General features: G+C 37.4%; 1 protein-coding gene across 3 annotated transcripts in view; it reads right to left on the reverse strand.

Annotated features, from left to right (window-relative positions):
* LOC132788662 (LIM and SH3 domain protein Lasp) overlaps positions 1–9,830 on the reverse strand; it is a 34,423-nt gene extending 24,593 nt beyond the window's left edge. Inside the window, exon 1 of one of the 3 annotated variants that reach the window (XM_060796173.1) lies at positions 8,999–9,830. In XM_060796173.1, coding sequence (XP_060652156.1) covers positions 8,999–9,067 — 69 coding nt within the window. In that variant the 5' untranslated portion in view covers positions 9,068–9,830. The remainder of the gene's footprint in view (positions 1–8,998) is intronic. The other 2 variants (XM_060796174.1, XM_060796175.1) reach the window with 2 other exon arrangements.
* Between the last annotated feature and the right edge of the window lie 1,774 nt (positions 9,831–11,604).

The raw sequence follows: 11,604 nt of genomic DNA on the forward strand, positions 1-11,604 counted from the left end.
CTTTATATTCAAGATTGGAGTGCTAGACAATGAAAATATCTTCCTACTGTTCAGTCTCCCGCTGCTGTTCAATTCTTCTAAGCTCAGCCAAATATACAACAACATAGCACAGCACAAAAAAATGGAAAACGAACTGTTGGCCCACATTGAATGGTCATAGAATTTGTTGAACCAACTAGCAAACCAGCAAAAACAAAGCCATCAACAATGTTGGTGAATTTTCTTGTCGAGTTTCATGCTGCTATTCGAGTTATTTGGGATGCTGGCTTGGGTGCTGGGGATGTTTGGCTAGTTGTCTTGTTTTGTTGTTGTTAGTTGTTTTGTTTGTTGTCCCCAGTGCTGATGTGCATTGTGCACAGTTTTGACAACTAAAAATGGGCGGTAAATTCTTGTTTAATGTCGAAAATTGGTGGACAAGTGCATATCAGGCACAGTCTGAAATTTGAATGATTTATTTGACTTGCAAGTGTGAATGTGATGCGCTGAAGTGGCTTCAATTGTCGTAGCAACTAAGCTCAAAATAAAAATTTAAATAAAACGTACACTATGAATGAAATATTCTTTCTTTTCTTTTAATATGGCGAAGAAATGGTGAATTTCATCTTAGAGAGCGCTTATATTATTTTTTTTTAATCAATTAATTAGAAATATGTTATCGATACAAATTATCGACTTAAATTGTATAGAACTGTATTTATATTCCAACTTGTCTTATCGATAATCAAACAAATTTGTAACAATGCTTAAACTATCATTATCGAAACTATCGCTTCAAGGCAATCGATAATAATTGGTAGACTCATTTTTATAGCATGTCATGTGCTTTTTTCGATCACTTTTATTACGCTATGCGATCGGTTTTCTGAGCTCAGATTCACGTGTTAATTATCAATTGTCATAGCAACTAAGCTCAAAATAAAAAGTCAAATAAGACTGGACTGTGAATGCATTTTTTTTGTATTTTAATATGGAGAATTTCATCTTAGAGACAGCTTCTTTTATTTTTCAATCAATTAATTAAAAATATGTTATCGACACAAATTATCGACTTAAATTGCATATATAAAAAGCTGTATTTATATTCCAACTTGTCTTATCGATAATCAAACAAAAATTGTTACAATGTCCAAACTATGATTATCGAAACTATCGCTTCAAGGCAATCGATAATAATTGGTAAACTCATTTTTATAGCATGTCATGTGCTTTTTTCGATCACTTTTATTACGCTATGCGATCGGTTTTCTAAGCTCAGATTCACGTGCTAATTATCAATTTCCTTGTCTCAGAGTCTTCTTCCAATTCCCCTCAATTTGCAAATTGAAACGGTGTATGCAAACGGGGCCTGTTCTTCGTCTCTTCTTTGCTCTCTATTGACACAATACTACTCATCAATTTGTCCCCACAGTCGCTCTCAATCTGTCTCTGCCTCTTTCTCTCTGTCACGTTCACTCCACGTATACTCAATTAGCAAAGTCAATAGAGTGCCGCTCTATTCTCCACGCCTCCACGCGCGAGGTTTTTGTGCATTTGTTTGTGTCATTTATAAACGTCAAAAGCTCACTCCAGAGAGAGAGTAAGAGCGAGCGAGAGAAAGAGTTGCTATCGCAACTTGTCACTTGCTTTTAAAGTTTCCTCCCCTCCTCGCAACCCACTTTTTATATGCAAATATATTGCAAAGTCCGTTGGCAAACATGCACGCAATCAATTGTTTGACTGTGTCTGTGTGTGTGTTTGCGCCTCACGGGAGGCTGTCAAAGTGTATATGCGTGTGTGTGTTCGTTTTGTATGTGATTAGCGTTGTTGTTGTTGTTGCAACCGTGTTGCAAGGTGAGCAAATTGAATTAGCTGCTGTAAAATGCTTAAGGCCACACAGCCTGCTAATGGATGACGTGCAACTCAAAGCCAAAGAAGAAGACGAAGAAGAAGAGTTTCGAGACATCTTACGAGCTTGCAAATTAGCTTAAAGCTTTCTAAGGGCAGCTGCTGCTGCTTGTTCAAACTTGCACATGACGCTCGCTCTATTAATATTTGAACAGTAAAGAGTGCTGCGGGTTGACAGACGAAAGGAGACTCAGGGGGGTGAGAGGGGCTTGCGACATACAATGAGAAAACTTTTAGATTTGGAGCACAATGCGGCTGGAAAACTAATGTGGAGCAGCAGCTGCGACTTTGCCGCTATCCTGGTCTGAGCGAAAAGCAAGTGCAAGCACAGACTGAATAATGTACGAGATGATTTGTAGAGGCTGAGAGACCGAAAAAAGCGAATTCGAGACGATCAATTTTTGCTGATGAAGTGACAAATGGCACTGGGTTAGCTGGCAACGAGAAAAGCTGAGAGCAAGAGATGCGGAGACTCGGGTATTAAACTGGAGCAAAGCAAACACACAGATCTAAAGCTGCATTTCATGATTGACAATGGGAAGCAAAGTAAAGCAAAGCAGGGAGCAGAGCAGCGTGAAAACCCTCAAGTGATGGGCAGCAGCCGAAAGAGTCAAGTCAACCACTTGAACTGAAGAGCCACATACGAGTTGGAAATGTTATAAATATGGATATATATCTATGAATGTATAAATGCTGACATCTATAAATAATGCACTCACACACACTGCACTGAGAGACCCTCAACATTGACACGCAGCATGCTGGCGAGGGGATCAATTGAATGAACGACGGAGACCAAGTCATGCAAATGCTTCAAGGGGCTTTCCACTTTACACGAAATGCAACGATCACCCTCTCTCTCTCTTTGTCTCTCTCCCCCTCGCTAGAGTTAATAAAGATCAATTGAATTTAAACAAAGGAAGGAGAAGGTGGAGGAGGTCAAGTAAATGCATCGACGACAATTGTCTTTTGCCCTCGTCGCCCCTTCAAATGGGGCGTGGCATAACAAATTACAACAAGCAAATGCGCATTAACATAAATTCTACAACAAAAGCAATGCGGCGAGGGGAGGCAAAAACAATTAAAAGACGACATTACTACGACAGAGAAGAAATGACAGGAAATAACGAGACAGCGAACCCAAAGGGAGAAAAAGAGACAGAGAGAGATGGAGTAGCAGTGGAATCTGCGTAACTGGAAAAAGACAAAGCCAAATGGATTGACTGCGCCAAGGGGAAACGAATGCGGCATGCAAAGTGTAGAGTGTAGAGTTTGTAGAGTGTGTAGCGTAGTGTAGTGAAGTGAACTGACCCACATATCAATGGCCGGAAACAGAAAGCACACAAGACAGTCCAACAGACAGACAGAAAGACCGACAGGTAGCTAGCCAAAATAAAAAGTAAATTTATAGAAAAAAAGACACTAAGAGCGACTTGAAGACTCTTCATCATTTTTGGTCATTAGTCAAAAAAGATTTTGTGCAACAAAAATTTACAAACCAACACACACACTAACACAAAACTAACAATGGGAATTGTTTAATTGAGTGAAAGCCCCACTCAACAGCTGAAAGCCAAAAAGCTAAATAACTGATTCCAAATTCAGTCAGTGCTCGAAGCCAGCCCCAGCGGTAATTTAAAGTTCGACTTTGACTTCGACTTCCACTTTCAGAATTGAACAACAAAAAAGTTTCAATTTTTTTTTTGCTTCCATTTTGTTGTGCTACAATTTCAATGCAAAAATTGGGCCACAAAGGCAAAACAAATCGAAGACAAGAATAACAAAAAGATACAACGACAGAATAAATAGAAGGCTTTTTGGCAAATACCCTAAAGTCGCTTGATTTTGATAAACAATTCGATAGTAAGTACTATCGAAAGTATCGAAGATAATTTCTTATTTATAAATATCAATATAAATAAATGGAGAGTTCATTTTTAACATTCAACAGTAGATTTGATTATAAAATTGTTTATATAGAAGACTTTCTGGCAATGCTCTTAATTCTCCTTGATTTATAAAAAAAAAAAAAAATCGATAGTAAGTAAGTACTATCGAAAGTAAGTATCAGACTTGTTTTTCTTATTTTATATAAATATAAATAAAAAGAAGAAATTCGTCGTAATTTCACAACCGATTTCCCTATAAAGTCGCTTACATAGCAGACTTTTTGACAATGTTCTATATGCTTCTCGATTTATAAACAAATCGTTAGTAAGTACTATCGAAAGTAAATATCAAAGGTAAATAAATACGAAAATTAATCTTTATTCAATAGTTGATTTGCTTATAAGGCTTCTTAAATAAAGCCTTGCGCAATGCTCTAAAGGCGAATTAATTTATAAACTAATCGACAGTAAGTACTATCGAAACTATGTATCGAAAGCACTTTTCTTAATTAATAATATAGAATTTAAAGTGCATCAAGTTGTCTACTTATTCTAAGCCCGCTTTGTTGCTAGTTTCAGCATTTGGCAGCCTAAGCTGGAATTTGTTTTTTGTCAGTTACGAAAATTGGCAACCGCCGAAAAATAAAAACAACTCTGCAAAAAAAGCACAAAAGTTAAACGAAAGCGGCTAATTACTAAGCAAAACGAAACAGATAGAAGAGAAATGGAAATTGGAGCATAACTGATGAGCTAAATGGTTAGAGTTAATGCCCCGATTTGGAGGCTGTGAGCAAAGCGAGTTTGCCAGTTTTCAGAAAAAAGAAAGACCGAAGGTAAAAGTTGCATTACAATTGCATAATACAAAACTATGTTGGATTCTACCCAGAACAGCCAAAGTTCTCACAATGCAAAGAAATGACAAATACACATACAAACAGCGATGCAAAGCAACGATATAGTCGCTGCTTGACCACTTTTATTTTCATGCCTGAATTGTTTATGAAATTGCAGCGCCCTTTCAGTCGTTCGCTTGTACATAAATAAATATACCATAGAAGAGGAGGCTGAGCAAGGAGTAGAAGTAGTAAAGAGGAAGAGGGGGAACTCTCAGAAATGGATTGTCATGCAAAAGTGAACTTTGCTTTTTCTCCGAGTCGAGAGCTCAGTCAAGAGTGAAGAAAAGAAATATACAATATAAAAATAAAGAGAAAAAAACACTATTGTCATTGTCAATGTGGTTGTCGCTGTTATTGTAGTTGTCTGTGTGTCTGGGGAACAAAAGTGTTGCATTCTTTGCTGCAAGTTCGAAAGCGGAAACGATTTTCAAGTGTCGCACGTGGTAGCAAAGTCGATGTCAAAACCAAAGAGAGAACAAAATATCTTTAAAGAAAGAACTAAGAAATTGTAGTCGACTTTGAGATACATTCTACGCAGTTTTAAGGAATGCAAAAGATTCAAGTGAAAGCAAAAGCAAAGAAAGAAGTTTCTCCAATTAAACAATTATTATAATTTATTTAAGCAACTAAATGGGAACTAACTAGATCTTCTTAACACTAGACATATGATTGACACTTAAATTAAAATGCCCATTAAAAATGTTAAAGCATCGGAATTCTTTTTACTCTCCGAAAGTTTGTTGCTGTAGTCATTTGTCATGGCCGTGTCGCAGAAATACAAAAATTAAAACATTCAACAAAGCGACAGGCCAAAAAGTGTGCCATGACAGAGGCCAGCGAATCTCTAGTGAGTTCACTGGAGGTGGTGAAGATACGAGATGGAGTTGAAGCTAAGGCTAGGGCTGTGTGTACACTGTACAGCAGCTGCTGATGCGACCCGTTGTGGCAAAAGGCAAACGTTAAAACGAAAAGAGTCTCAGTCAGAGCCTCAAATGGAGGACGATGCTTGGATTTGACGCTTCGGTTCGTTGCGCTGCCTTCAACAACAACAACAACAATAACAAGTATAACTGCCGACTCGTGCCCCGCTGCACGAATTGGCCAAAAAACGTTGAACTGTTACACTCAACATTCTTCCCCTTTCCCTGCTCACTCTCTTTTTAAAGCTCCTTCCGTCAACAAAGAGGTCATTTACTTTCGTTGCGAGCATAAAATAATCGTCTGTCTCAGCCAAGCAAAACAGCAGCAACAGCAACAACATAACAACTAAAACTCACACATTCGTGAATTCGCCAAATAAAAAGTCAGATAAATGAAATTGGCAAACAGCAGCGGCAGCGACGTCGACAGCGGCAGCGACGTCGACGTCGGCGACAAGTTGAGTTGAGTGAAGTCTGGTATCAAAAATCGATTAACAAAGCGCCAGCAGCGATGCCAACAGCGCTGCCAAAGTTTAACGGTATTTAAAAAAGCATTTCTTCATTTACAACAAACACAAACTTTTCACCGTCTTCGCAGTGTCTATGTGTGTGTAAAGATAATTGGTATAAAATGCCCGTTTATTGCTTGTCACGAGTATCGATTTCTATATCAGGATATGTCACGTGCAGTGCGGAAACCGCAAAGGAAATGGGAGCACAACTTTTCACTAGCCCAATTAGGGTGTCTCACTGTTCTGGCCAACTAAATTATTAAGTTTACAAGCACTGCACAAAAGTTAGCAATCGATGTTGCCCCTAGATTAAGAACTAAAGGCGAACTAATCTGTATAAAGGCAATTTTAGTCAAGAAAAAATTTTATCACAATAAGAAAATTTAAAAAAAAAGGTGATCTTATGGAATTTATTTTTTATAGCAATCGAAGTTGCCGTTAGATTAAGAACTAAAGGCAAACTAATCTGTAAAAAGGCAATTTTAGTTCACAAAGGATTTTGCTACAATGAGATAATTTAAAAAAAGTTGTTCTTATGGAATTTATTTTATCGAATATGCCGCTAGATTAAGAACTAAAGGCAAACTTATCTGTATAAAGAGAATTTTGGTTCACAAAGGATTTTGTCACAATAAGAGAAAAAAAGTTGTACTCTCATGGAATTTTTCCACTAGATTAAGGACTAATCTGCCATCTAATCTGTATAAAGGCAATTTTATTTCAAAAACGATTTTGGTATACCGAGATATTTAAACGAAATTTTATTCTTATGTATTTTTTAACCTGTTATATTATATTAAACTACAAAAGAAATCGAATTCACTTCCACTTATAAAATATAAATGTTCTTCCTATCAAATATTAAAAAAAAATTATGAATCTCTAACATTCTAACATTCTTATATTTAAATAAAAGGTGTGCGAAAATTCTCAACAATTTATGCGTCATCCTTTATGAGTTGTAATGCAACTTTTGTTATGATTATTTCTCATTGTTTAAATTTAGAATTGATTCCCAACAAGTGAGTCAATTCGTTGATTATCTAAACATTTCTTGCTCACAATTGTTAATAATCAGCATGAAACAGTCCTATTGTCGTACACACCCCAATGTTTAGTTGCAAAGTCATCCGAAATGTGCTGGGCCAAGTTAAACATGAAACTGGAAACTAATGCGAAACTTAAGTAAAGTACTACAAGTAAACTTTACTATTTGTCTGGCCTATCTAAATGAGATTTCTATGTGTTGTCAGAGAGTTGTTCATCACAAGTTGCCACGACGGAGACGAAGAGATAGAAATAGAGAGAGATCTTATATAGTTTGTGTTGTTTACAAGTTTCAACATTTCCATTAGGCCTCATGCATATTTTATAACTGACTTCATTCCGTCTTGCGACTTTAAATAGTTTTCATTACTCCACACAGCTATAATTAGACAAGCGATAGACGGAGATAGACGAGAAGGAGAAGGAGGAGGGAGCGAGAGCAAGACATCGAGTGTAGAGCATCTTTACTATAAATAGACAAACGCTTAAAACACGCAGACAGACGTGAGTTGTGTGTTGGATGCGAGAAGAGGAGGAGAAAAGTGTGATGTGGAACACGTCGCAGCTGCTGATAGTTGGAAGCTGATTACAACAAGGCTGCCAAATGGAATTTCACAAATTATGAAATGACAATTCTCCTCTGTCTCTCTCTTTCCATCTTTGTATTTGTCTCATAGACTGCGTTATCAACAATGCGCACTATTTACATGGGCACACTTGGAAATCAACAGCTGTGTGTAATTATTTCCAAATTGTAACAACAAATCTTATTGGAAGCATACAAACTTCCAAGCAAAGCGCACCCAAAGCGCTTGAAGGGCGAAAATAGAGACACAAGGCGAACAACACACTGCAAAAGCAAAGCAAATAAGCAAAAGAATGAGTGCTCAGCGCGGCTCAGACAGACGGACGGTCAATAAAAATAAACTGGAATTAAGCATAAACCAATAAGCGCAAGAAGAAAGCCAGCGACGCAATGACCGCAACACCACACTCAATGCGTACGTGTGAGTGGGAAAGAGAATGCGCAAAACTGGTATCGAAATATATACATATGTATGTGTGTGCTCAAGGTCAGTCAACGGATTGCTTATATTTTTGTTTTGGTTTTTATTTTGAAGAACACCACAAAGCTCACAACAACACAAAAGAGCAGAGATCAAAAGCAGCGCTGCAAGTTTGCAACGGTTCGACGACGACGACGCTGCTGTCGACTTCGCTGCTGTGCAATGTCCATACGCAAAATTTACGCAAATTGGCGCAGACAAAGCGAGATGGAGATATGTAGATGTGGATGTATGTGTAGCGGAAACAACGGCGACGCAAATTAAAAGCAATTTTCAATTTCCTGAGTTGGCGAAAATTGAAAAATGTACTGCAACTAAATTTCACCCCCGCAATCTGCTCACACACATATAAACACAAAGAAGCAAGCATATTTCGTTATTAAGCTGAATCGAAAAACTAAAATTCCAAGAAGCAAAAGCCGACATAAACTAGCTGAACAGCTTTTTATTGCACACACAACAGTGTTTTTGTAATTATTAAAACTATGCGCGGCGCGCTGTTGCTGCGCCCACCACCACAACAACAAACAACAGCAGCAGCAACAGAAGGGACCTCGAATTGCGTAGGACACGAGAGAAAACGGCACGCATGATCAATGAGAGCAGCGGCCATGTGACTAGATAGCCGTCTCGCTCTATCGCGCGCACACAACAAGTGCAAGCAGAATTGGAAAAAAATGAAATAAGAAATACCAATACACACACAGCTAAACATTTGAATGCACATTAAATAAATGTTGAAAGTTGAAATGTTTTATATTTCTTATGTTTATTGTCACTCACCTTGTCCAGACATTTGAGCTCCTCGATGGGATAAACCACCTTTTGGCACCGCGCACAGGTTTTATTCATCTTGCTGCTGCTGTTGTTGCTGTGTTTGTTGTTGCCTCTTTCTTCTATGTATGATGAGTACAATCTCTAAGGGGGATTGAGGGACATACACAATTTTTTCTTTTGTTGTTTTTGTATTTCGCTTTTGGAATTTTGCAACACTTTCAACCAGTCAGCCTTTCAATATATATTTTACTTAATTTTGCATAGCGACAGCTTTCAAACTATATGCCAAGAATTGAAATCCGTTTTTTTGAAACTAATGTCGGGTATTATGTGTGTGTGTATTTGTATGTATGTGTGAGTGGCCGGGTCGAAAGAGAAAAAATTGTAAGACAGCCAAAAGCTACTGAGATTTGGATTTGAACAAACAAAATGTATCAAAAAAAATAAAACTGGATGGTCAGGCAACTAACTGGTTTGCTTTGTCGCCTTTTCTCTCGTATATATATTTGTATGTATACACAGTTAACACTTTTTCACTAATTGCAAGCAGCGGGCACAACTTTTAAATATTCAACTTCTCTGTTGGCAATTTGTGGATTGCACGAAAGCGACGCGCGCACGATTCCAACACCGACTTTGTCTTCGACTGCGACTCCTACTCAAAAAACACAACCGCGGCGGCGAGTATGACAGGTGACAGTCAACACAACGCAATTTTCTTCGCAATAATTAATAGTAATTATTTTGATGATTTATTTGTTAAACAGTGTATGACTTGAGACTCAAATTGTTAAAACGCTGCGCACCCGCACAAACACGTCCGTTCACCGTCGAAACAACAACAATTATGGCACATAACAGTCTGTAAACGTTTGGAACTTGTCGTATGTTATACTCAAGTGGCAGCGTTATGAGAAGGAGAGAGCGTAATGCACAGTAACATTATGTTCGTGCAGCGAACCGTTGTCTCTCTTTTAACTCGCAGCGCTTGATGTTGTTCAGTGTTGTAAGGTGAACTGTGCTATCGATATCGCATGCCGGCTGGACAGGGTGTTTCAAGCATGTGTTTATGTACCTCTCTTTGTAAATACATAAATATTACGGAGAGGCGAAAACCATTCTAGCGCCAATGTTTTTGATTTTTTCGCTGAAACAAACGAAAAGTGTTTGAATACAACTAAGATTTTAAATAGTGTATAAAAATACTGAAAGATACCCAAAGTAATTTTACGGTATATTTTTTTAAATTCAAACTGATTCTATCGGCTATCCCTATGGAAAAAAAGACGTTGCTCGTTTTCGCATTTAATATTTCTAATAGCTGTTCGAAAGATGAAAAAATGTGTATGTGTTCGAAAGATGAAAAAATGTGTATGCAAACTTTTTTGATAAAATTTAAAAGCAACGTTAAAAATATTGCGTTTTTTGGAAATATACCAATGTTAAGTTTTTGTATTTTGTATATTGGTTGGTATATGTTTTTTGGTATATGTCCTAGGGCATTAAAACGTACATTTAAAAAGTTTGCTTACGGTCACACCTCAACACAGGTGTTAAAAAAAAAACAGATTTAAAGGAAAGCTCTTTTTTTAAGAAAAGAGGTCTGAACACATCCTAAAAGTGGAATTTATTTAATAAACAATCCAAAATAATAAATAAATTAAATAAATGTAAAACAACGTAAATCTTTGCTATTACAAATCAACGTATGCAAAAGTTTGCATCTTTCCACCTCTAGGGCGGATATAAAAAGTATGAAGAAAAGCATTAAAATAGCACAATTAATTAAATCAATGATATAATCGATTATAAGTTTAGTGCGCAAAGGTTACTTCCAGTAGCAAATAGAAATAACGTTCAATAAATCCGTTTTTCGCCAAACCTCGCTGCGTGTGTATAAAGAAGAAAACCCGATTGTCTACAACGAATTCGTAGTTGAGGAAAACAAAGTTCTACGAGTGATTTGCATAACAAGTCTACAGTAAAACAACTCGATAAAACTACAGCTACAACTTATATTAACAAATTGTTTCATAAGAATAAAAATGCACTTGGCTTATTGATTATTCAAACTTGAGACGTAATAAATGCTGCATATTTAAAGGCGTCGTTTTATGCTCTTTAAGAAGCCGAAAAGTAGGCAAGCCGACCGATTGAAAAATCGATAATTGCGGCGTGAGTATTTTGTGATGCCGGCGAGCACAACAAAAACAACAACAAGAACAAGAAGAGACAAAAGGGGTGTAGCCAACTAATAAGGAGTAGGAAGAGTTGCCGAAACAAAGGATAAGCAAAAAGCATAAGCAAAGATACAACGATACTACACTCTAAATGTCAAAAGTCAGCGAACCAGGACAACAGTGCATGGCGTAAATAATCTACTGCCACCCACCCCCGTGCACTATACAAAAACAAAAACTACCCCCCGCCCCTGTGTAGCGCTGCCCTAAGGAAGCAGCAGCAAAACCGCCGCCATTAGACGTAATACGAATGCCAACCAGTTCATTGTAGCCACCATGCAGACGCTGCGCAAGAAAACGAGTCCCTGCAAATGTAAGTGCCAAAAATTCAAATAAATTCAAGTAAATTCTTAATAATAAGTGAAAAACAAA

This window comes from Drosophila nasuta, chromosome 3, assembly GCF_023558535.2.
Source record: "Drosophila nasuta strain 15112-1781.00 chromosome 3, ASM2355853v1, whole genome shotgun sequence".
Classification (NCBI taxonomy): Eukaryota; Metazoa; Arthropoda; class Insecta; order Diptera; family Drosophilidae; genus Drosophila; species Drosophila nasuta.